The sequence below is a fragment of the Ostrea edulis genome, chromosome 2, assembly GCF_947568905.1.
Source record: "Ostrea edulis chromosome 2, xbOstEdul1.1, whole genome shotgun sequence".
In the NCBI taxonomy this organism is placed as follows: domain Eukaryota; kingdom Metazoa; phylum Mollusca; class Bivalvia; order Ostreida; family Ostreidae; genus Ostrea; species Ostrea edulis.
The window spans coordinates 42,794,093-42,821,756 of record NC_079165.1 but is presented as its reverse complement, the minus strand read 5'-3'; the positions used below and the strand labels follow the sequence as shown (position 1 = coordinate 42,821,756).

The window sequence follows — 27,664 nt, the reverse complement described above, 5'->3', positions numbered from 1 at the left end:
CATCCAATAAGAAAGAAAAAAAAGAACGAGTACGCAAATACAGTTCCTGTTTTATTTCATATATGCAGTAGGACATTCTGCAGCAATATTAAATTTTCTTCACTGCCACAAAACTGCCATCAAAGAATATACTCTTAGACAGGTTACCCTGTCAGTTTTTAAAAATTTTTTTTTTTAATACACAGTATTGGAAACTGGACAAAAATGCTTGGAGTACTTGATAAAAATGTTTGCTAAAGTCAAAAGCCCTCTACACAAACCCCCAATGTCTCCCATACCACTTGTGACAAACAAAGGCATGCTTCCTGTGGTTTTATACAAGCACATACCCATTCATCTATATATTAGGTTAAGAGAGTCCAATTTGAAACAGAAATCACAATTATTTATTAGCAGTGAAAGCACATACAGTCAACAAAAGAAATACACATCCATTCAGCACTTTCTTTTTCAACATACACAGCACTCAATTTATTGAATAGGCATGGAGTTACAACAAAATTGGGATGTGTTTGCACCAATAAACACACAATCATGCACCAATAAACACAGCATCTCTCACGGAAGCACTCGTACATACTTTTGTATTTACATATTTGAAGCTGGGTTTACAAAATCTTCAGCATCAAAATATACAAATTTCAGCACTATGTCTGCTTGTGTAGTTGATAGAAAAATCTAAAACAATATAATTAATATGACTTAAATATGAGAATATATTAAATATCCAATATATATTATATAAAAGTGTTTTTCAGAATAAAAAAAATGAATGTTCTCCTAACCATTTAATTCTCATTGCAAGGATATGAACATGAATGCTAAAATAGTTTAGTACCATCATGCATTTTAAGGAATGGTTAGATTTAATCAATGTTTCAGATCACTCGATCAATCGTCAAGAACAACAGTGTCATATCACATAGATTATTTACAATTTCCCATTGTGCTAAAATAGCTGCATAATACAAATCACATTAACAACTTTAAAGTTAGTGTTAATGTTAAGAAATTTTCAGTCAAAAAAGTCTACCATATTAAAAAATGGGAACCTTAGTATGAAAATTGCGTTTGAGATCTTTGTTGTCTTCATGCATTCAGTCTAATTTCTGATAATAGTGATACTGGCTACATGCAATTTATGTTAATATTAACAAAATAATGATGAAAGAAACACAAAATAATATTATGAGCTGACCTTTCAATCATTCATATTTTATGACGACGATCTGATTTCAAAATTGGTGATAAAAGTTTATTTTGAGCAATGAGGATCGGTCCTTTCAAGAAAATTCTGTAATTTGATTGTCCATTTGAAAGAGCATACAATGACGTAATAGTAATATGTCAGACTAGCAAGATTGAAATTTTGAAAGAAAATGATCAGCATTTGCTTGGATATTTTCAATGCAGGATGAACTTTCAGGGAAATTTAACAATAAATCACATCCATAACGTTATAGAAAATTTCATTTAAATCCAAAATATCATTTATAAATTGCATTGTAAGTCAATTTCAATATCAAAATATTTGGTAAAATATAAATTAAAAGAAGAATTTCAGTTTCCTTCACAAAATACGAAAATTTAAAAGTATTTCCATTTTTCCCCAACACGAATAAAGTCATCGTAAATGTACAATGTATTAAAAAAAAATTAGAATAAAAGAGAAGGCAATATCATTCCTTTAGCACGATGTATTGTAAAGTCAAACATCATTTCTTAAGTTACACAAAAACTATAACAAGTCACAGCCTTCCTAGGCAAAAGTATATTGCAATAAAAACTGCTCATTCACAACTGTAATTTACATGTGACTACAGCTATGAACCAAAATGCCCTATAATAATGAAATGATGATCATGATAACACAAATTAACATTTTATACATGTATGCAACTTTCCACAAATGCAGGAAAACTTAAGCATTTGTAGTGAAACTTATTTCACAGAAACAAAAACTGTCTCATCAGAGGTAAACTAAGGCTTAAAACATTGAATCATAAAAACATGTTCACTCAGCATATAGGTAACAACTGTCTTCATAACTCATACAGTCAGCACTTTCATTTCTCAAGTCAACTGGCTCGAAAAAATTCTGGCATTACTAATACCTATACACAACATGAACAAATATGGCCTCATAATTAAAATTTGAACAATTAAGTGTTTTATTAGCAAATTTTAAAAAATGATGCCACAACAGAAAAGCTGTGTACTATATAACTACACTTATGTAAGATACTGTTAACTGACCATTATTGTCCTGTTAACTGACCACTATTGTCCGAAAATTTAGGACAAAGTTAAAACAAAGTCAACAATAACAAAACCAGTAAAAAAACATGGCACAGTCTTTTTTATGATTATCGCACTCAATATTTTGAACAAAAAGTGAGAAAACCTTGGAGCACTCTTTATCAGCTGACTCGTACATATCTCCCTTTAGATAAATATATTTCTTCTCCCTGATAAAAATACAAACTCAACAACCTTTGATAGAATCTCTCATTCATTAATTTTCTCTAATATTTTCAACCTTGATTTCATGTGGAATCCATTCATTCATAAATTCAGGAAAATAGGTTGTAGCTACACGATGAAACATTATTCTTCTATTTCTTTTTAGAATGCAACATTTCTATTAACAGAGTCTGATCAGGAATTTCCCCATTTAAATGTTTGTAGTACAGGAACTCCTCAGCATGCATACTGATCAACCTCACTTCTGGAAGTCTTAATAAAACTTGCCCAAACTTGTCCTTGAGGTGAGGGTAGAAATTGACACAGTATTCCATTAGAGCTGAATTAACTTTCTCTTGGGAATTCTCTACTGCTTGACGATTTTCTATACCTGGTACATCTGGAAAAAATGGAATATACATTTATAACTTTAATTGCAAATACATTTTGATTTAATGCAATTTGAGCAAATACTGGAGAACCATCTTAGCAGCAATACACAATTTCTAAGATAATCAACTCTTCTGTGATGGAGAACCATTTTGTCCTTTAAATACATGTATGGGTTCTGAATGCATAGTGTTACAGACTGGTGATTGAATGCATAGTGTTACAGACTGGTGATTAAGAAGAAAATATACCCCCCCCCCCCCCCCCCAAAAAAAGAGATTATTAGTGATCAGCGGTACACATTAAAATGACCATCACAAGAGTAAATTATTTCAATAAGATTATCTAATTTACAGGGATAGTATTATTTATTTCTAACACAATGGATACTGTCATACAAATAAAGACAACGATATTAGATATTTGTCCCAGACATTTTATCCCTGAATACCGAAACTTTTGTGTTTCCTTGCAGTTCAGATGGTTACAGAGCAGCTAAGATCTTACTTTAGTCAATAAATGGATGTCGCTTGTACCCATTATGTGTGAACATAAAAAGTATTTTTTGCATCTCTTCATAATAACAACTATTGAGCAACTCAGAAATTGGAATTTCATATCAAGTTTGGTTCAAAACGATTAACTTTCATTCTCCATAAGAAATAATAAAATGAGTTCAAATCACACATATAGATATGATATTGAGAACTTGTTCTTAGAGAAGAAAATATTTTGGTCCTCCATTAGAGTGTGAGGATTTGTAGTAAATTCTGATACACAAGGTATTACTCACACAATCTTGGTTTAAAAAAAAATTAACATATTGTAGTATTGTGATATGAATGTATAATTCATACTCCTTACATCACATGGGCAAGTAAAACTATAGGAATTGAAATTGTTGGTTTGCTTAATGTTGTACATTTCAAAAAAAAATTTCATATGAAAGAAAAAATTGCCAAAACCTCCACCAGATGTCAGTCCTTTCACACAACTGATTTTCACAGCCTTTAATTCGAATCCTTACTTCGAAACACAGCAAGCAAAGCATTTATTTCATTTGTTTAACAACCAGGATTCTATTTGTGTACTATTTTTATTTTCACTTTCCAATTCAAGCTTATCTAATAATTCCTTTTAAATATTGAAATTCATACAGATATCGGTCCAGAGCAAAACATTTTAAAATAGATGCCTATCAAACATTTATTTAATCTATTCACAATACATATAATTGTGAAAAATGGAAATAAAGAAAATTGTAAGCCTGTATAATCAAAGTTTATATACGTAGCTGTACAAAAGATATGTGAATTTAAACTTACCCAGATTTAACAATATTAGAAATTTGAGGCACAGATATTCGTTGTGAATTGAAAATTACCCGGATTTAACAATATTAGAAATTTGAGGCACAGATATTCGTTGTGAATTGAAAATTACCCGGATTTAACAATATTAGAAATTTGAGGCACAGATATTCGTTGATGTCTATTTTCAGTTTAAACTTACCAAGATTTAACAATTTTAGAAATTTGAGGCACAGATATTCGTTGTGAATTGAAACTTACCCGGATTTAACAATATTAGAAATTTGAGGCACAGATATTCGTTGATGTGAATTGAAACTTACCCGGATTTAACAATATTAAAAATTTGAGGCACAGATATTCGTTGATGTGAATTTAAACTTACCCGGATTTAACAATATTAGAAATTTGAGGCACAGATATTCGTTGATGTCTATTTTCAGCTCTTTCATTTTCCGCACCAGATCAAAGATACTCTCTTTGGCTGCTCCTAGTCCTAACTTGTCTAGGCAATCCAAAGTCAACTTCTTCCCATTCAACTGCAACAAAAAGTTTGACATATTCATCTGATCACAAATCCCATTATTAATCACATATATACTCCTGTCTTCTTTTCCTTGAGAATGTAATTCTAGTTCTTTTTGTCCTCTACAAATTATATTTGTGCTTACCAGAGTAACCTCCCCTGACCAAGTATCCCTGACCAGTCTGTGAACCAGGTCTAATATAAGTATTTCACTCCAACAGTTCTGTAGTAGCTTCATCTGATCCTCAACCTGTAGAGATATCCATTAAGATCAGTACATACAAGATATAAAATATCAAGTGAGGGTGATTTATCTTCGCTCGAGGTCTATAACGTGAACAGCTCCGAAATAAAATTAGTACAGAATCGATGTCGGGAAACCATTCAATATGTTTCGATGGGAGTTGTAAGCAGATCTGATGATAAAGTGAATGGTGTTATGAGCATGCTTGGAGTTAAAATGGGTGGCATCATTTAAACAAAGAAGTGTGGTTTACTTGTCATCATTGGAGATATAACTGATGCCAGCACTGTAGGAAAATTAAATGACGTAGGTAATTTAAATGATGCACAAATTTTGGTCTATAATATACAAATTTACAACCATGTTACACAGAGTGAGAATACTAAATGGAACAACAAACACAAGTGGTCATATTGTCAGACTGAAGTTTGTTTCCTTTTGGTTTGTGTGATAAATCCTGGAAAAACATGGAATTTTTTTTTACAATTTACTTTTATTTTTGTTTGAATTCTTTGCTTTAAACAATTAATAAGATCAAGGAAAATTGACACCTGCCATTTTCAATTTTTGAATATTTTGACAATTGACATGTGGCCCACCCAGATCATGGTTTAGCATTGTGCCTAGTACTGCTGACTGATTAAAGTTGATAAGTAAAATTTCTATCGAATATAAATATCACAGGGTTACTGTACGTTTTAGAAAATTTCCATGATGTACACTCTCCAAAAAAAATATTCATATTACTGTTGTAACAAAAAGTTCATACTTTCACACTTCTCTCATAGATTTAAACAACAGATAATTTTACCTTTAAATCTTTGAAGAAGAATGAGGTCCTTGCCCACTCCACCATCAAAAATAGAAGCTGGTCCGAAAGTTTACACAGCATGTTGATTAGAACACTAGGTTGTAAAATATCCTCATGGCCAAATTCATTTTGGACAAAGGAAGTAAGTTTTTGTTTTATTTCATTCTCATCAGCCATGGAAGCTTTCACGTCCAGAATCAACTGAGGCACAATTGGCACGATAGGGGGCGCCACAGGCGAGAGTGGTGACATCTGGTTTGGGCTGTGATGATTATAATGGTGATTCATGTGAGGTGTTGCTGAATATTGATTGCGCATTGCTGACACAACAGAGTGATGGTAGTTTGGTGGCATGGAGTAAACCTGAGATGGTGAGTTGGTGGAAGTGGGCAGAGCTTGGGATGAAACAGAGTTGGATAACCGACTGAGATCCTGAGGAGGGGAGTCGGGCATTCCAGGTGATGGCATACTGGACAAAGGGGGCGAATGCATTGCGTATCCCACATTTCCTTCAGAGGACAGTTGGTGGAGCATGCTGGGATCAGGCTTGATGTCCTGATCTCCCATCATGTTCATTCCACCAGAGAACCGAGCATGACACGTGGCCAAAAGCTGCTGCTGTTGGCGTATAGCCTGTTGTTTTAGCGCTCTGTCTCGTTTGTACATCGGTCCAAATTTGTTCCTCCCTCCGCGCATTCTATCTTGTCTAACCGCTACAAAATACGGGAAATTTGCGATTAAATCCATAAATCAAATTACATCAAGATTTCAATTTGTTGCATATACCACAACTAAACAAGAAATAGGTTTACCCTCATTATTTCAAAACACAAAAGAGAAAATATATCGTATATCTTTAAAATTTTGAGATTCATTTGTTTAGAGACTATATAAGAGGCATGTCTGAACAGTTACCTTCTAACTTCATTCCTACACTGAGACACTTCTGAAATCGACAGTAAGGACAGCGTTTCCTTTGACTTTTGTCAATGTGACAATTTCTGTTATCAACGCAGGAATACACCTTCTTGTTCTGTACTGTTCTCTTAAAGAAACCTGCAACATTCACAAATAAAGATTAAACATATATGCCTTCAGTGTAAATTTTAATTGCATCGACTCAGAAGTTTTCGATACTTTTAAGATGCATATCTTATGAAATAAATATAATGTGACTACTTCGTTTTGATGAAAAATTCTGTTTTCACTTTCATGAATTCTATTTATTTCACATTACTGTTGTTGAGGATAAAACATGCATTTTTATTTAAAACATGTACATATATGTGTCCCGTGTAGTACACAATTCATTTGCAGACACTAGATAGTACAGACATATTACGCACGTCAGCCTAAAGACATTATCATTCATAATTATGACAATGATACACTAAAGACGATCCACTTTCCATGCTCTAGAAACTTAGCTGTCAAATTGCAAATCATTTATCACCAAATATTGTGTAATTTAAGATACACATTTGCATTTTAACTGTATTGTATTGTCACTTCGTAATATAGAAACAATGTATACATCATATTAACCAGATTAATGTGGACCTCATTGATGTTCGATATATGTTTGGTTACTGATTATTTCATTGACTGAGAAAAAAACACCTTTGCAGCTTTCACAGGTAAGAAGTCCGTAGTGGTATCCTGAAACCTTGTCTCCACACACAGGACAAAGTTCCTCGAATGCGTACTTCACATCCGGGGGGTACTGCATCTCCCCCCCACTTCCTGAGGCTGAAAGTAAAAGTGAAATCCAAGTAAGAACATTATATTTTTCAAGAGTTTTTAAAAATATATTTATAAAAATAAATCTTTTAATGCTTTTATGCATATGTCTCAACCTGTGAATCAGAAGTAAAATTCCAGGAAAACCAATATATCAAACCTTCAAATCAATACCACCACCATATGCATATCAAAAATTAAAAATATATCAAATGAGAAAAAACACCAACATATCTCTCCACATCTTTCTCACTTGTGCAAGGTGTGGTGTTGCAGGAATGAATCAAACAAGAGTTCAGAAGTGCAAATGTATGATATGAACATGTAAATATATGAAGTATATGTGCATGCATGAGTATCCTTCACGATAACATTTATCTAACTGATAAAGAGAAATTGCGAAGGTTACATTATTATGGCCTACTAAGTACATACCGGAATATAATATCATTTGACCAAAAATAAAAAGAAATTGTGCATTGAGAGGGAAGACTAAACTGTTCAATTCTGGGTAACATATTTCTGAGAATTTTTGGAGTATAAATCAGGTCTATGATAATATATCTTCATACATCTCACAAAATATCTAAATAGTTCTAATCAGCTAAAATTATATGACGAGAATAATGAATTGTCTGGGGGGTTATTGTCCTTCGTCATGTTAATAACCAAACACTAGACAATTATCCTGAAAAACAGTCTGTGTCACTTTACCATAAGCAAGAAAGTCTGGCTTGAAATATCCTAATTATACAAATATTTCCCATACTAGTGAAAACACAGCCATGAGAAGTGAAGAGGGGGCCTGAATTTAATATTGATTTGTTCCAATGTGATTTATACCTTGAATTACTAGCCTATGAAATAATTCCCAATTTCTTCATGTATACATATTAACGAGTTTGAAAATAATACAATTATCATGTATATTGCATGCTTCAGGCACATTGAATGCCACACAATGTTCATTAATATTCATGATGCATGTGAACTCAGTGCAATGGAATGAGAGAAAAAACATTTTGAAATAGAGAATGATATCTTTGACCTTACAATGTTTATACTAAGGAACTTTGTACCCAATAACATAAAGAAAGTCATGCATCTTTACATACTTTATATACCTAAAGGTTCACTTATAAAATTGCTGTTTCAGTTGACCGACTATGTTCAATTTCCAACAGCTACAAATGAACAGTATAAATGAGTAAAAAATTTATCATGCATTATTATAATACTTTTAAGGGCATGATTTGTTGAAATCTGGTGTCTTGACAACCATCCCCGATATTTTCCAGAAAAATTTCGTAACATTATGATGCATTCTGAACTCAATATCAACAATATCAATAATCAGACCAATATTAAGACCAATGTGCAAGCCATTATTACATTACACACAAAAGTATGATGAAATAATCTAACAGTGCCAGCATCTTAACACAGGCCTACCACCATAGAAAGCCTCAATCACATTGACATATGTCATCAATACGCTGATTACGACATTTCTGCTTGTGACGTTTATGTTGAAAAAATTATGATATTGCATGGTCTGATCACTTGGATAGCAATCTGATTTTCTTATAAATATTTTCTTATTACATGTACATATACTAAACTTCTGAATGCTGAATGTAAAAGGTCATTCTACAAACAATTAAATGACCTCTGCTTGGCGACTCTTAATTAGGCAATTCTGGACAGAGCAAACGAGAACAAACTGGACAAATGCAATTCAACTTTGTAGTTGATGCATGATATGCCTCAACGATTTTTTCCCTATATGTCAACCTCTTTAAAAAGTAATCATTGGCACATTTAAGAGAGAATAATTTATTACAAAAGAATGCTACCAGGTAGTGGGTACACAAACCTCTAGACATGTTAAAACAAAATCTAGCACTACACATTTCAATATATAGTTCTTTAAAATTACTATCTTGATTAAAAACAAACAAACGAACAAAAAGCCCCAACAATTACCTGCAGTTAACCCATTCCAAAATGTTGAATTCTTGATACTAATACATTTCTAATGGGGGTTGGGGGGGGGGGGGGTGTTGTTGTTGCCTTTGATATCTTTATGATGGCTATTTATTTCCTCATGAATGTAATGCAGTTGTGAATAATGTGCATATGAATCTTAATAAATAAAAGTATGTCTATTTTAACAACTGGAAATTCTGAGAGAAGTGAATGTAGAATGTAAATATAAAAGATAAATTTCATTTTTGAAAACACTTGAGGGTGTATAACTGCATCGCTTCATTCTTTCATACTTTTCATGAAGCAATGCTCTCATGTATTTTCGAAAATGAAATTTATTTCCCTATAATAATACAATGATTTATAGTGAATACTCTCCACTGTCATTTCACGGCAGAAAAGGGTCCAAGTGAGCCCACTGAGTGAGGGACTGAGGGACACGCAGAAAATGATTCTGACCCCAAGTGAACTATACTCAACTCTTATCACATATTTAATTTACAGAATTTGTCCATGAGCATAAAATTTGCCATTAATTCAACTTGTGTTTGTTTTCTGCTACAAATATCTATATACTACACAATACTAATCACCATAGTAACCTGGAGATATCTGGATTTTTCAGGAATATTTTGATCAAATCTAAGCAATGACTTCTCAATTCATAACAGGTTAGCCCATGGCTAGAAGAGAGAGATATTAGGGGCAGGGGGTGGGAGGAAGAAGGTGGGTCCCTTTCAATGCAACAATTCATTATAATTAAGTGAAATTACATGTAACTTTGTATTATGACTGAAATATATATGTACTTGTTAAAGCTATACATCTACAATCAGATGAAGTTAATGAATAATTGAAATTCATTTAGTGCACATAGATTATACCAACAGGTATTCAATGAACATGCAAAAGCAGTCATTCGATAGCATGAACTTATCATATAAAAATTGCCATGGCCAAAAAATATATAGATTCACATTTGTAATTGTAATTTATACTATATAGCTTTACAACAGCACTGACATTTAAAAATATGTCATCATAATGTCAAGCCAAATTAGTCTGTTTACAACAGATCATCAAAATACCCTCGGCAGTTGTGCAGTTAAAAACTTTAACATATACAGTGGTGTGTAGCATGTTCATGCTGACTGTGCTAAAAGAAAAGTTGTCTGATCAAAATCTAGGTCATAAAACTTTATAGTACTAAGAATTCTGACATCTATACATACTGGTAGGGGGTTCTTCATGATCTAAATCACCCATAATTCATTGGCAAGCAAAAATGAAAACACAACATGGCTGAGGTTCAATAAACTTTAGTGCATAATTAGGTCATACTCCATACACAGGAGAGCTCTTACAAGGGGAATAATCACTACTAAATCACTTGCTTGACCTGAGAATTCATTGTTAATGCACATTAAGATGTCACATCCATAATGCACACATCATATATCTGTCAAACAGCAGCATATCATCATAATACCATGCACACATACAAGTCTAAGACCAGAGAATATTATATAAAGTAGTACTTATATAGGTATATAATTATAAATTAGGACTGTCAGAGAACAGTATATAAAGTAGTACTTATATAGGTATATAATTATAAATTAGGACGGTCAGAGAACATTATATAAAGTAGTACTTATATAGGTATATAATTATAAATTAGGACTGTCTTATTTTGCCAAATGAAGGATATTATATTATGTGCCTGCACATGCAAAGTCCAGTTTTGGTTTACCAACTCATAAAATACAATGTCTTTAAACTGTCATGTGTTGGCCATATATATTTATAGTTAAAAGTGTACATCATAATGGTACTTATCTACTGTAATGACTACATAATTTTACAGAATTCATGCTTTATATAGCAGTCATGTACGTATTATATCATATACACCATTAATTAACATTTCCAATGATTAATCCAAAATCAGGCATACTACTTCCCTAAAACTAAACAAGCACTTAAAGATATAATTCAGCTGATATTCCTTTCAAATAGTATTTGATTCTTTTTACTACTAGAATGACTTAATATATATCTTATTTTTTTTAAAAGAACTTAAATATTTTGCTTTTCTTGTTGTAATTCTTGAAATCATGCTGTGTATAAATACATATATGCCTTGTGCATGTTGTGGGACACATGCTTAGTCAATAAAATATTTTGTATATGTGACATACATTTAATCAGTCATTTTCCAATGTTTACTAAAGAATTTCTAAGAGAATGCAGGTTCTGCTGCTGGGAACGTGCATGCTGGGAAAAGTGTAACTTCTGTGTTTGTGACACCAAATAAGATACAAACATATAACACTATAGACAAACACGTTGGTAAGAGTTCATAAAATTTTGGAATAAAAAAGTCTTTCTGAGAGACCTAATGTAACTATAGGTATAGTCCGCTGCTTACATTCACACAACAAGAGGACCGATTCCATGTGGTGTTCTATTCAATGTTTTGGAGTAACACCTGCACACAATTTCATAAGAATTTAAAACATTCAAACAACAATTGTATTTGCTGTGAATAAGAGCAGCTTCACCTAGGATTTTTACCTGCTTATGAGGGTCCTTAGTCACATATTTAAGTTTTATTATATCTCTTAAGACAAAATCCATACTAGTAAAATAACATTAAACTCTAGATACTCATGTGGTCATCAAGATTTGGGCAAACATCTGAGAAATTTCATACCACTGTTGACAGTGTCTACAATTCAGGACAAGTAAAATTCTCTTAAAGGCTAAAAGCTTAAAAACGGTTGTTTTAATTGTACTGCGGTACTCATTTGGTTTTTCATATATTTTTTTCATAAAAGCTCTACTGCGGCAATAACCAATTAACATTAGTTTGCATGTCAGTAACATTTTAAATTTGGTTATTCAATCTTGGCTAAGGGTCTTTTTGCATAGGCAGACAAGAAAACATCAAATATGTTCATTGAAACATGGCAAGATATGCCTGATAGAGAGGACTAAATTAGGGTGAAATTAGATAGTCCTGTCATTACATAATTGCTAATATTCCCCCTGAAAGCTTGACAAAAGTATAAAGGCTATATATAGAGATTTTAATCAAAATCTTATCACATGCAGAAATGAAAAAAAGGGAGATACATCAGTGCTTTTCACTTCTGATTGAATTCTGTGTTAGAATTAAAACTAAATAATGTTGAATTTTTTTTTTAAATGTGATGGAATTTGTCACTTTTTCCCCCTCCGCAAATGTTACAGAAAAGTGATTTATATACTGATTCAGACAATACAAAGAAGTATTGTCATACACAATCCTGCATCAACCCAAACTAGTCATTAAGATACATTATATTTTTCAAAACAGAATTGTATTCAAGCACACATTAATATTCAATGAATTGAACAATCACTTCTCAACATTGATGAATGCTTCTAATTTTAAGTGCTAAATTCGTATCAAATAGATGACCCTTGTTTCAGGGTTTGTAAGTTTCAACTGCTAACCACAATGCATGCTTATGTGGCTCATACTTAACAAGATGTTTCCTCCTACAGATAGTCATACCATACATTTATCCAACTGACACTATTTTCCCGATTGTATATATATATACGCATTGGTTTCATAAAAAGAGGCTTGATGTAAGAATTCATTTTTAATCAATTAAAAAGTTCAATTCTAGATTTTGTTGGTGCATGTATGAACATTATCATGATTAAAATAGCAAAATTTGAAAATGATATGAATTTTCATCAACACTGGACTGGATGCATATTCTTTTCTATAATTTGTACATGTGCTTCAAATTTTTCATCTCACTTCCAGCTTTTAGTTTACCTTCTAAATCATTCTGAAGTTCATTCACATACATGTTGAAAATAATCAAATGGGCCAGGGTTATATTGAATATTTTGCTGGCTAGGCTAAAGAACAACTATTGACCTCTCTGTGACTGCACAATGTTTATCTTGTGTAAACAATGATCAGCTGATTGTTAAATATATGTCTGCTGTACAGCTCTGACAAGAGAAATGACAAGTACGACATTATCATATTGATGCAAGACCTATTCAGTCACAATAATACATATTTTTCTTCCGTCCTTACATTTTGAAGCATTTTGAACATTGAGCACGTGCTTTTGCAGTCCCCACTTTGAGCCCCCCAGCCTTAGAAAACCACATGTCAACAAAAAGCTTTCTGGTAGGTCGGCATTGGTCAAACATGTCCGAGGCAGCAAAACGCACAAAATTGCTGACATGACAGCAATTAAATACAAAAGACAAATAATCATCCAAATTAATACCACAGAATTCCTAAAATTACATCCCTCTTAATACAAAATTTACTCCAAAAGATTCCTCCATGCAGAGGAAATTTCTACCTTCATCTTGAGGCGAAGAGCACCCCGGATCGGAGTTGTTCAGATTGGCGCTGACTATAGAACTGTCATCCGTATCCAACTTCTCCGCGTGTTGGATCATATTGAATTCAATATTTTCACATCAACTGACCGGCTGTCAAATCCAGGGCATTTATCTGAGAGCGAACTCCGACAGACCACAATTTCCCTACGAATTTACAGGTGCCCGGTCTCATCCGCGAGGGCACATCTACGCATGCGCTCCCACTAACTAGGACAGAAGTTTTCTGTTTTGTTGTAAACATGGTGCTCTTTAGGGGAATCGGTGGATTGTATAGACTAGAGATTGATGAATACTTCGAGATTGAAAGCTTTCGTGCACCTTTTGTAGTTGTACTATTGCTTTATTAAATATCTAACGCTTTAAACGAAATAGTATTAGACCCTAATGATTGCTCAGCAATCTTGACATAATTTAGAGTTATCTCTCTTTCACTCTGAGTCACAAATTCGAATTAAGTGGTGGATCCAAATGTTTTTATACTACTATACGTATTGATTGATTTGATTACCACGGTAATGATTTCTGGTGATGAATGATTGATGGATATAATCATTTTATGATAGAATAAAGTTTGGTTGGTTGGTATATTATACGTTGTCATAAGTTGGACACTATAAAAAAAAAAAAAAAGCGGGGGGGGGGGGGTCTGACACATCTATACATGACTTAGGCCTATTTGTTAATATTAATTTTCTTAACTGTTGATTGATATCAGGATTCATGCATCTCATTTTTAAATCAGCGCTAGGTAAATATCGAGGTCTTTCCCGATTTCTACCAGACAGCGTTTGACAAAATTCAGTGAATTCCAGATCGCATACATATTTACATATACTATTTTTCATCTTATTTACTTATATTTCAGTGGTGGATCTAGACTTTACGGCCGGGGTGGTGGTGGGGGGTGGGGGTGTGTGGGGGACGAAGGGGGAGGGGGTGTCCGGAGGGCTTCCCGGGTATAATTTTCGAAAGATTGATTCAAAATGGTACATTTTAATTAATGCATTTTCGACTGAAATTCTTGTTCCTTCTTCCTTTCATTTATAGTCACCACATCCTTTATAGAATTTAAACAAAACGAGTAAACTTGACTTATTGATTTAAAATGATTCATTTTAATGCATTTCAAACTGAAATTCTGGTTCGATGCATAGCTATCACTATAAAAAAAAAAAAAAGAGCGGGGGGGGGGGGGTCTAACCCCACCCCACCCCACAATCCGCCACTGTATTTTCAAGATCATTTTTAATTTTCTTATGACAAACTCCTATGGATAAAACTTATCAAAAATTTACAGACACATTCCGAAGGTCAACTAACACATCTGATTTACACCAGAATAAATCACTTTCAAATTGCAAGGTGAATATCTGAAAGATGAAGCATAGAATCACAAGATCAATTACACATTTCAATTCTCTCAAATTAACAAAATTTTCAACATAGACAATGACTGATTTCACACCCCAAATCCATTAAAATTCACAATGCGTCAAAAACGCATTTGTTGTCAGTCGCCTATCTACCTTTTACGTCAACAAATACAATACTCAAATGCAAAGAAACACAGATATTGTGCTGTGAGCGTATCGACTAGGCCCCTAAAAATAAAGCAAATTTAGATAGATGCTATCTAAACTATGTCAATGCAGGCATTTATCATTTATAATAAAATCTGTCCGTGTTATTAAGTTACATAATGCCGTTATTTGCATATTACATAAATCAACTAACTCACAAAAGGAATAGTCCAGAATGCGTCAAAAAGGTGGACGGATTAGAGGAACGTGGTTTTGTTTAATATAATAGCAATGTTACGTCTTCTGACGCTGAACAATGTAATTTGGTAAAGATATAAAATTTCCCCTCCATATTTCTCGTTTTTAGGGAGGAACACCTAAGTGTTAAATTTGTTAACGGGTCACAGACGGCAGGAACAGATCCAATTAATTAAATTTTTTAGGGTATAATTTATGCTTGGAAGCCCGATAGTGCATTCAAAAGTTGGCATTGGATTTATGACTTCTGCTGCGTATTAGCTGAATCTTATTTTTCTCTCCTCGCTTTTGTCTGATACAGTATATTTATTGAAGGAAGAATTGACAAGGTAATTATGCTAAGAATTGAATGATAATGATGATGAATCAGAAGCATACCACGTCTGCAACGGATTTATTGCGAGAGTTACCTCCCTCAACTTACATACATTTGAAATTAGATCCTGGATATATTAAAGGGAAATTCTGATAATTTGCATGCATATCATGGAGAACATACAGATCCTCGTTTTGAAAACATAACACATTCCTTTCACTGATATATAAAAAAAAAAATGGAGACAATCATATTCGCTTCAACAGACATTCTAAATTCAATAATGATTCCTTACAAATCATTCCCGTTGGGATAGAATGGGTCCTCAGTACCCTCTTGTTTGTCGTAAGAGGCGACTAAATGGGGCGGTACCTCGGATGAGACCGCAAAAACCGAGGTCCCGTGTTACAGCAGGTGTGGCACGACAAAGATCCATCCCTGCTCAATGGCCATAAGCGCCGAGCATAGGCCTAAATTTTGCAACCCTTCACCGGCAATGGTGACGTCTTCATATGAGTGAAATATTCTCGAGAGGGACGTTAAACAATATTCAATCAATCAACCTTACAAATCATGTCCTGACTTTATACTACACGATACATAAGAACACATCTCTATCTTCCTTAGAAAACAGAATAAACAATCGCTAGCAAATTCAATAAGACATCAAGTAGACTGAATATTTCTGATATTGAAAAAAAACCCCACCGTGCACATGAACCGTTGTTTCTTTCATACTCAACGTGTTTGTCTCTTTTCATATATACATGTACAACAATACATTCTTATGTAATAAGGCACACAGTGACGTACATGTATGTATACTTACATAAAAAGTAGGAGAAATCGCAGTGCTTTATGTTAAGGTTATAAAGTTAGTAAAAATAATGCTAAGCAAATCTGTTATTATGTCGCCAAAAATCCATATCGCTATGCAGATGCTTAATTATTAGTTAAACGAGATTATGAATATTTAATATACCAGAGATTAGTCTCGACTGAGATTCGACTCAGCAGGATACCTTCATCTGAGAAGACGTCAGTCCAAATATCCAGTCGAGATTAATCAAGGATGACTTGTCACATGATCGTATGAATCGCGTGACCCGATATATATATATATATATATATATATATATATATATATTGCTGCAATAAATCGTTTTGCCGCAGGTGAAAGATGTCATACTATTGAAATATGAAGTATATGTAATCAAAATGGGAAAGTCAGTCAGATTTACTTGAAAAAATGTTGTCAGAAATAATCCCAGCATCATTAATATTTGACCAAAAGTGTCGAACATCGTGAAATTTAAGGGTATTTTTCACTAACAATGACAGATTATAACAGCATCATAATAAAACTTACCTTCCCCCAGTAAGCTCATTGTACATGTTAAAGATCATAGTTTCACACAAAATATCAGCAAACAATCCTCATCTTCCAATGGCGACAAGTTGTTGTTTGCACACGTTAAAATTCTACCATTCCAAATCTTTAATCTCATAGGGACGATTTCAATATCATAATATACAATCACCGTAGCGCTTAATTGCAGACTTATATGATATCAAAGAAAAACAATCATTTGACATACCGGTAGTCCCCTATAATTCAAGTTCCGGATCCATGTATATGTACTTCTGGATCCATGTATATGTACTTCCGGATCGATGTATATGTACTTCCGGATCCATGTATATGTACTTCCGGATCCATATGTACAAGAACTTCCTTTTAGTGTTAAATATTACAATTGTGAAGAAGGAAAAAAAAATAAAAGTACTGAATAGCGTAAAGGGTGCGAATTCTGGCATTTACATAAAATATGGTTTCACTTCGACAACTTCAACACGATGTAATACTAGTATTTTTATCAGCAGTTCTAAATGTGCAAACGTCAACACTTCGATAAAAAAGAGGGGGGAAAATGGATACCGTGATGTACATTATATACGTTTTATGCGGACCTTGGTTTTTCTAGCCCACTTTCTGTAATTTGTCGGGTATCTTTTAATTAGTTTTGACAAGAATCTATCTTTCATTAACTTTCAGTTTGGTTACTGGAAGGGTAATTTAAAAAGGTGACTTCATGGATTCACATCTTATAAAGACAACTGTTCATTGCCATCCGTACGATCAAAAGATAAGGTAGAAACATTATCCAAAAAGAATTGAAACACTTTTAAAGTTTTTAAAATAATACACCGATTCTTAGCTATTTTTCCAAACAGCAACTCCATCGATGTTGGCCATGTCATTGATAAGAAACTATCGTAGTAAAATAAAACCAATTCCGATTAAAAAAACCCAAACTCATACCACTAATTCCATGTTATTGGGATATAAATTTTATTAATATCTATTATCTTTCAGTACAGCTTCATGCCAAACAAAGGAAAATGAAACAGAATATACATTGCATTCTTCCTATCTTTGACATATTGCATTTTAACGTGATGAGAAATTTTTTGTACGTTCACAAAGAACTCGCCAACTGTTAAGCAATCTCGAAACAAAGGTACCTATGAAATAACCCTTTAATGACTGGTTGACATGGCGCGCGGAGTCCTTATCGAAGTATCAACACTTTCTAATGACTTGTTTTGAGGACTGATCGCAGTTTTGATAGAATGTAGCGTTACAAAGGCGAACAAGAAAGTTTCCCCTTTGAAACAGAATGTTTCCTCTTCACAGAAACCTAACATAACAGTATGGATTTCAACAGATATGAGAGTGTATAACTCTTTCGTACATGGCTCTTTTCCCTTCTGTTGATTGAATCTTACATACATACAATAAAAGAGACAATCAAACTTTCAAAAAATTGCATGATTTGAAATTTCAATGAATTACATTTCTGACAATTCAATCGAATACTTTATCTTTTCTACAAGTGTTTTAATTCTTCATCAAAAACGCGATGCGTGTTAAACCGACATCTAGATGGTGCTGTTACTATTACTGTTTAAACACACTGAAAATAAACCTTAAATATATAGCTCCACCCTTATGTGACTTATCAAAATTAATGGTCAAAGTAGAAAATTTATATTGATTTCCATCTGATATAGGTTAATTTAATCAATAACCCAAGAAATTATATATGTTGCCAGATTTTTAAAGATGTCAGACATACAAAAACAAAAAGTTTATATCAACATAAGAAAATCGCTTATTTTCATTAAATAGCATGATAAAAATATATAAAAATTGGTTAGAATGACAAAATTTTAATTTCAACAGTTTAAAAAATCTGCTGCTATATATATATATATATATATATATATATATATATATATATATATATATTGATTAGTTGTGGATATCAAGGAATAATAAAATACCAGCACAGGAGTTATTGCCCTTGACAACATTTTTGTACTATAGATAATTGATTATTTATAGAAAATATAAACCTTTTCAAAATCAAATTGTTTACCAGATTTTTTTTATAACACCCAGTGAATAAACTTCCTCCTAAAGATATATTTCTATCATGTACAGATTTTAATGAAATAAAGATTTTGCAAAACCCTATGACGTCACATGAGGGTGGAATTACTTTAATCAACACATTCTTGTGACTCCCGCTGCTCTTCAGATGCATATTAATATGTTTGATTGTGAGTAATAAAACTTATAACCGATGCACGACACCCAGAAAACAGACTCCTTCTACGGCATTGGTGACGGCTTGTCAATATTTAAAATATGTTGATTTCTATCTCCTTCTGGACACGTGGAGTCATACGAGATTTCAATAGAAGTCGGTGAAAAGTTGTCGACACTATAAAAAAAAAAATCTGTCGCCACGTGAACCGTGTGTATATTGAATACGTGGTATTTGGGGCATCTTGGACGTATTCGTTGTTATATACAACCGATATTCTTTATTCCAGATACCCGTCCATTTTGTATTTTAGTATATTATAAAAAATAAAATAAATTAATTAGTGTTTTTCATGGTGTCCTAGACTTCAGAGCTTTACCTCAGACTCAACGGGGAAAAAATGTACATGCATTGCTGAAGGTTTAACCATTTGTTCTAAAGATTATTTTGGGCATTTAACGTAAATTGTCGGAATTTTAGAAAAAACAAATACATTCTTAAACTCTTTGATGTTGGATGGTCACACAATAGAAGTAATTTACTATTGCATACACGTTTGAAATAGCTGTTCATCCTCTCCATGTTTTGAACACCACGAGGCTATGTCGACATGTATTACAACAAAAGTGTTTTATTGTAATACTCTGCAAGGGTTTTTTTAACAAAAAGATTTTTAAAGGACCAGTGTAAACAAAGACTACTATATTAGTCCGATTGGAAGTGTAGAAAAAATACAAAGGAAACAAAACCGTTTGCCATTTTTTGATGCGGAAAATCGTTTGTATGTCGATAAATGTTGAAATGCCTTTAAGCACCTGCAATTATCTATTTAATTCAATTCTCAGCTTGCAGGCTATCTTGTTGTTAATGCGTATCGCTGTTATCAAATCAATGTGTTTCTCATCATCAATTACATGAATGCGACAATTCATTGTCTGTATCAACTTTTAGAATTCCAAATCTCCAAAGACTAACAGGAAACTGTATGTTTTTGTGTAAAAAAGAAATTACTCACAGTGTAAAGTGGCCATTTTATACAAACTACTGCGACAACTGCAAATGCAGGAAAACATATTTCAAAGAGTTGAAAAAAAATGCATGTGATCAAAGGGAAAAAGGTCAAACTGCTAGCAGATTGGGGAGATTTCGTTCTTTTGAAAAGAAGACGAAATGTCAAAATTAATACGACCTTATGTGGGGGATTCTTATATTGTGCTGTCAAACAAATTCAAACAGATTTCAAAATGCGAAAATAGCTTAAAACTAAAAATACTGAGTCACCCCCAAGACGGTGAAATTTGCACCCGATCGAGTGGTGTAACGTTGCTTTCATCTTAAAAGATAGAAATCGGTAGAATACGAGCTAAAGTTTCACCAGTCTCCATTGACAATCAAACAGAAGACAACACAAAGTCGTCATTTTCACTTGGGCTTTCCATTGTTTGTTCCATTCACTACAAGGGATGTTGATAACATCAAAGGATTTCTATAATATGGGTTAGGTAAATCGGTGCTGTATTTTTAAACCATTCTTTCGTCTTTACCCCCTTGAAACAAAATGTGTTCCTGGATTGTAAAAAAAAAAATGGTTGGGGTCACGATATTTATAAACTTGTAAGGAACAGCTCGCGTCCATGAGTTAAGAATTATGTACAATGGTGAATTACCATTCGCAGTGAGTGGAACTGGTCTGTATGGAAATTTGAACACGTTTCGTTTCCTGTGTAGACCTATAGAACGGCATATTACTAATTCAATGACTCAGTATCATTTTATAGATGCTTATGATCATTAACTAGAATATTGTAAATCGTGTGACATGCGAATAGGGCCGTAATTTTCAACGAATTCTAATCTAACGAGATATATACCACATTAACACATATATATTTGATCGGGTTAGGTTTCATGTCCTCGAGCTTGGGTAAAGTTGGTGCGTATGGAAAATGTAATAGCATTGGAAAAAAAACACCGCAGTGTTTCTCTCAGCCAAGATATGATAACACATCGCACAAGGTGGTCTCCCGTCGAATCGGACCGTCCAAACAGGGTGCACAAGTAGTGCGCGAACACGCCCCTTTATTGATGTTGGCCCGTGTAGGGTAACAGGGCTCACAAGCGCACACTTTGTCCAGAGATGAAATAAAAAAGATTAAAGAGATGAGACTGAGATAAACGGGTGTTAAACTTACTACCACGGCCCGTGCCTTAACTCGTTAAGAACTGCTTATTCTCCTCTATTAAAACATAGAATCACATGGTGTACTATTGGCCACTTATTGGAGGTACAAAAAGAAGCCAATTGATGACAGTAAATCACTCTGATACTTGGACATAGAGAGACCCTTGTCATTAAGCCCTTATAGGATGACACAACAAATTGAATCGGGTACATTTAAATGTTCACCGTGATATATCTTCAGCGAAAGAGCAAAAGGGCTTGATAGAGAATAATTGGTAACTGTATTCCTCGTCTTCAGACTTCTGAAACGCTTGATTATTGATAGGGAAGGCTAGAAAAATACCAGGAAGGATTCAATTTCAAATATTTTGTCCATACTCCATCTTCCCGAGTGAACAATTCAGATTGATCAAGCAACGGTGATATCCTAGACATATTCCCCCAATATTGTGTAGTTCGGGTGTCTTTTGCTGTTTGCAGAACCATGCGAAACTTAAGGACCGTGAAACTTACACTTTCATTAAAATGGTTTTAGCACTACACATCTGTCAGGATTTGCCATTATATAACTTTCTTTACATGTTATTCATACGTGATTTTGATTTGTTTCCTAAAATGTTTATTTGACATATAACGATATGCTGGATCGCATGCCAAAACAATCGACCTTAACATAACCTGTTCGTTGATTAGCAGAAAAAAATGTATGTATTAGATAGTAATACCCATTTTAAAAATCACATTTTCAAAAGAGAGGGAACTTTAAATTCAACCCTTTAGAACACAAGCCCTTAAATAGACGCAAAAGCATGCCTTTAATTTTGTACATGTATTCACAAAACCTATTTCCTTTCACTATATTGTATTTACATTCCATGTAAATTTTTAAAACTCATTGGTAAATGGTTTTACGTTCGATGGTACGACATATTCAAATTTAAAACAGCATGTCTCATACTTTAAGTTTCATTATCGTATGCTTATGAAAATTTACAAAGATGTTTTTTCCTGGTCAATCTGTGTCTTGATCTATATTTTCTCTGGAAGTAACGTATCGAAATTCCTTTCAAATATGATTTTTATCATATTTCATCGACGAAACAAGATTTTTCAAAAATTCTACAATTTTTATCCCTCTGTGGTCTCCTTAATGAGGTGGAAATGAATTAAGACTAACAATTATCTTAAAAATCCACAATGGCTTATATTACCCCATAAAATTTGATTATGAAAACTTTCTTCGCCTAAAAAAGACGAAAGAGGACACCTCTGCGAACATAGATTTGAATAAATGCATATTGAAGCTTGTGTTCTTTTGTCAATATTTTATCTTCAATGACGTTTTATGAGAAATGAATTTGTCAACTTGACATAAAGTGCTCATAAAACACATTAAGATCGCCTAATAGAACCTGGGTAAGTAAATTAAGGATTATGTTGTTTTGTTTGAAATACAAGTTTTGAGGAACGACTAGTCTGGAACATTTTACAGGGTAACATTATTAAAGTGAGCTGGAAATCGCCAGACAGGTCATCAAGTTGGGACCTTTTGCAACCCTGTACTTCATTTAAAATAGGGTGTTTCATTGTATATCTCCAATTTCGAATTCCATCCATTTCTCTCACAATAAGTACATAGTATCTATCATTTGAGCGTGTTATTTAAGCTAATGCAAGCCCGGAAAATGAACTGGTGCTATCATTGGGGAAATCTGAACACAATTTTTCAATATTTGAAGAATAAACCCCAATACTTAAGGCGAACATACTCTTGAACATGTTTCCACTGATTTTCTATGTGAATTCCCCTGTCTCTATTCACAAGGGCCTAAAATATAGCCTTTTTTTTTTTAAACAAAGAAAAGGCGAGAGAAATCAGAGGGAATGTTTGAAATTGGTGCCAGAAAGGAAAGGAAAATTTTTGCAAAATACTGTTCGTTATCAGAATTCAGTTTATGAGATCAAAATATTTTTGTACAACATTTCTTTGTAATCATCATTAATTTGAATTGATTGAAACACATATTGATTGAATTAACCATATGTGTTGCCACTCTTTCCAAACATCATGTATTGTAAAGCTCCTTTTCTAGCTGAGGCTTTTCATGGGAACTAGGAACCACTGAAGTTTGACACATGTTAAATAAATATGTAATAAAAATTAACTTGTCAAACGAACGCTTATTAGTAAAAGCATCATTCTAGACGAGTTGTCAGCGTCTAACGCTGATTTAGTCATTGATGTGTATTAGGCGTGTTTACTTATAATCAACAAATTTATAGTATTGTTTGATGAAAATTCGCGAAATGATGAAAAGTGCTAAATATGATACACGCTAAATATAACGATTTTATTGATGTACAGTGTATGAATAAATGAAAATTACGTACACTAGAAAAATATAATGGAAAGCTTGATGAAAGACTGTACTGTTTGTATGTTGTTTCACATGTCTCATTCGAGATTTTTTGCCTTTTAAAAAAGAATTACATGTATATAACGATACCAAAAAACCTTCAATTTTCTCAATTTCAAAGCACATGTCCTTAATGAGACTCAAACTGGAGGTGCACAAACCCCCAATGTTTTCATAAACTACGAAATTGTATTATGTTGACATTTAGACAGGAATATTACTATAGAATAGGCGTCTCGCCTTTGGCTTTACATTTGAGCATCACATAGGAATCTTAGGTGGCATAAAAATCTTATATCTATACCGTTTTGACAGTAGGAGAATAGGTAATTCAAAGGAAACATATTTATTCGTGTCATAAGCGATGATTTAAAGGATATCATGGCATTTGCAAGCTATACTGCTAAGTTATATAACAAAATAAAAGTAGACATCTTGCAAAATGGCTTAAAAGAAATTTAAGATTACGAGATAAAGTATATTGTTAATGTCAGCTGCTTATGCCAGAAATATGAGACAAATGACAGAGTATGCACAAAAAGGAGGGTTTATTAAAAGTCTGAAGTAAAAGTAGTAAAAAAGGTTATGAACAAGGTTTATTGATAAAAAGTTGTCTCTTTGAAAATCTGAGAAAACAGAATCATGTAAAATTTATCTCACTTGGTAAAGACTGAGAACTTGCATGTTTTTGAAACCACTCCATAATATACTGATGAGATATTTTATTTGAAGGTTTTTAAATCATGAAGAAATTGAAATTGATAAAAATCTCTTCAACTAAACATGTTCGACCATATGCCATATCATCAAAGATGGTAATTATGAAAGCGAGTAGAAATTGTATTACACTTTTGTGGAGCAGAGAAGACACCAATCATAAATCACATGACGGCCAATTGACTGTGAAGGCATTTCATGCTTTTTGTAGGTAATATCCAATTTTCCGTTCCGTTATTGACTACACACTATTTCTCAACAAATATCGAAATTTAAAATGGTATTTATGATTCACGTTTACCAACTACAAAAGATAAATTGTCCGGCAATTTCTATACTTCACGATGATGCCTGACTGGCCAGGAAATGTTTTGTTTGGGGGCTAAACTATTGAGAGGCTGGGGGTAATTGGTTGTGCAAAAGGCTTCTTTTGAGAGAGACATCCTATCATTAAACCATTATACACATTAAACACAGATGTGTGAAAAAAGTAGAGTAAATGAAAAAAAAAATCATCAGCTGTTTTAAATTGGACGATAGGGATATGATTAACAGCAAGTAATAAAAAGAAAAAGGATAAAAAGAAGATGGTTCAATATTTCAGGGATGTTGTCCAAACACAAACATGGACACTGGATATTTTCTTTACTTATTAACCAAGTGGAATACGAGTGGGATACTTTTAGCCTTTACGGGTATACATAGATTCTAGAGGTCCCCAAACTTACTATAGTTTATCATTCTGTTGAAATGTATTTTTTCTCTACGAAGTATGAAGTTAGATGCAGCTAAATGTGGGATGTCTTGTGCATAAACACACATCTCTTGAATTACCAAAGAATGAATTCATTATCTCTCTTCTTCTGTGAATTTAAAGTACAAAGTTGAACGAAACTATTGCTGAAACCCCTCTGACTGTTTATGTATGAATTTCCTATCATAGCACGTATGCTTCACTAAAATGTCTCCAAACCAGAGCCACGGTGATCTGGCATCGTGAACGTTAAAGGCCTAATTGGAGAATAATATCACGATTTGCATAAATATGTAATACAAACTGTTTAGATTAAGGTAAGTGGTAAATATCAGACTCTGAAGCTGGACTAACCTTGCCAATATAAGGTATTTAGGACATTTTAAATATTCATCCTGCAAGCAGCATGAAGATAATGAGATGCAAAGTAGATAAAGCAATGATATGCAAAATAGATAATCTACAATTTACCATAACCAAAGGATATATAAATCAATCAGATTGAGTAGAATTGAATACATTTCCTTTTCTTATGCTGAAGGGTAGAAATTGTCCTACATGACACATTAAAGATATCATATTGTTTTAAGTTCGTTAAACTAATCAACGACACACCCTAACCATTTTTGGAGTTTTAAGGATTTTAGGGATCAATATAAGTTCTAACCATCCATCATCATAAAAACAATAATTTAGTTGTCTGTTACGTAACTGTTGTAAACAATGCAGCAATTCATTCTAAAAATGACTCAGATGTAGGTATCAAGAACAAGAAAGCCTTCTAATGATGTCAAAACAGTATATTTGTCCATTTGTGAGAAGTCATTAAAAATACATTGAATGATTTTTACATTTTCAAATAAGACATTATTCAGTTGCAGGGACCAAATTGCAGCGAGATTACTGTCTTTCTAGCACTTGTAACAAATATTGCGAGATGATTGAGAGATACAGGCGAGGTATTCAACCTTATATGGGCTAGGTAAATTAAGGTAAGGACTTAGATGATTGGGTAAATTAAGGTAGGTACTCCAGATCACGGCGAAGCTGACATAATGAATTGTGGAAGTCGCAGATGTCCAAAATATTAAAATCGTCATGAAAATTTCCATGACAAAAATATTTGTACTTACCTTTAAGAATATATTCTACGACTACCGCGTCCTCTTCCTTGCAGGCGATGGCGTCGAGCGTCAATGACGTCATAGGGTAACTTGTCATATATTCAGGCATATTACTAGTTCCTGTAAGAAAATCCTGTAAATGTATATATCAAAGTCTTTTGAAGAAAAATTACTGGTGTCTCTACTTCAGTTAACGCTTAAGGATGAAATTTATCGTCATTGCAGTGTTTCACATTGGTGTAAAAGTTTAATGTACTTTTACTGTGTGCACCGATGACCTTTTCATTCATGCAACACTCTTTGCTAACAGGTTTACGTATACGATTAAGTAATAAGGTAAATCAGTTTTGAAAAGGGCAAACACAAAGTCCTACACATCATGTGTATACATTATTTAAAACTAACTTCACAGAAAGACAGGTTTTTAAAGAAGAAAAAATTAATAAACTGCTGTTTTTCAATGACAAACTTTATGTTAATAAGTTTATAAAATGGAAATACAAAACAACAGTGAACACTTACTTCTCTGAGATTCATCTAGAATCCAGCGTCATTTATAAATAAATAAAACAGATTTCAGCGCCAAAGTAAATAAAGTAAAGCCCTGCGTGAATTGTCCAATACCCTATCAATTTTCATGTGACGTCACAGCGAAATAAGGGTACATAGACAATGATCTAAGCGCTGGTTTACTATTAAACGAAAGCGTGAAGATGTTGACAGACAGCTAGTTAGACACCTCCCCCTTATTTATGACCGTCAATTGCAAGTTTAAATGCCCATGAAACTTTTAAAATATGTTATAAAAAATCAATGAAATGCTCACGACTATTTATATATAGTCAGTCTTGGCGGTGATTGAAC

The 27,664-nt window shown here is 33.2% G+C and overlaps 1 protein-coding gene across 4 annotated transcripts; it reads right to left on the bottom strand.

Annotated features, from left to right (window-relative positions):
* Positions 1 to 38: 38 nt before the first annotated feature.
* LOC125667066 (nuclear receptor subfamily 5 group A member 2-like) lies at positions 39 to 27,464 on the bottom strand. Of its 4 annotated transcripts, XM_056154075.1 has the most exons (8): positions 27,323 to 27,464; positions 26,810 to 26,920; positions 7,365 to 7,493; positions 6,660 to 6,800; positions 5,745 to 6,457; positions 4,835 to 4,939; positions 4,549 to 4,702; positions 39 to 2,863 (listed from the first exon to the last, which is right to left on the bottom strand). In XM_056154075.1, exons 2-8 carry the CDS (start codon positions 26,907 to 26,909, stop codon positions 2,616 to 2,618), a joined length of 1,590 nt encoding a protein of 529 aa, XP_056010050.1. In that variant the 5' UTR covers positions 26,910 to 26,920; positions 27,323 to 27,464; the 3' UTR covers positions 39 to 2,615. The 4 variants fall into 4 exon arrangements, with proteins under 4 accessions (XP_056010050.1, XP_048756338.2, XP_048756336.2 ...); XM_048900381.2 differs by lacking the exon at positions 27,323 to 27,464 and having other exon boundaries at positions 26,810 to 26,946; XM_048900379.2 differs by lacking the exons at positions 26,810 to 26,920; positions 27,323 to 27,464 and adding an exon at positions 13,856 to 14,107.
* Positions 27,465 to 27,664: the final 200 nt, after the last annotated feature.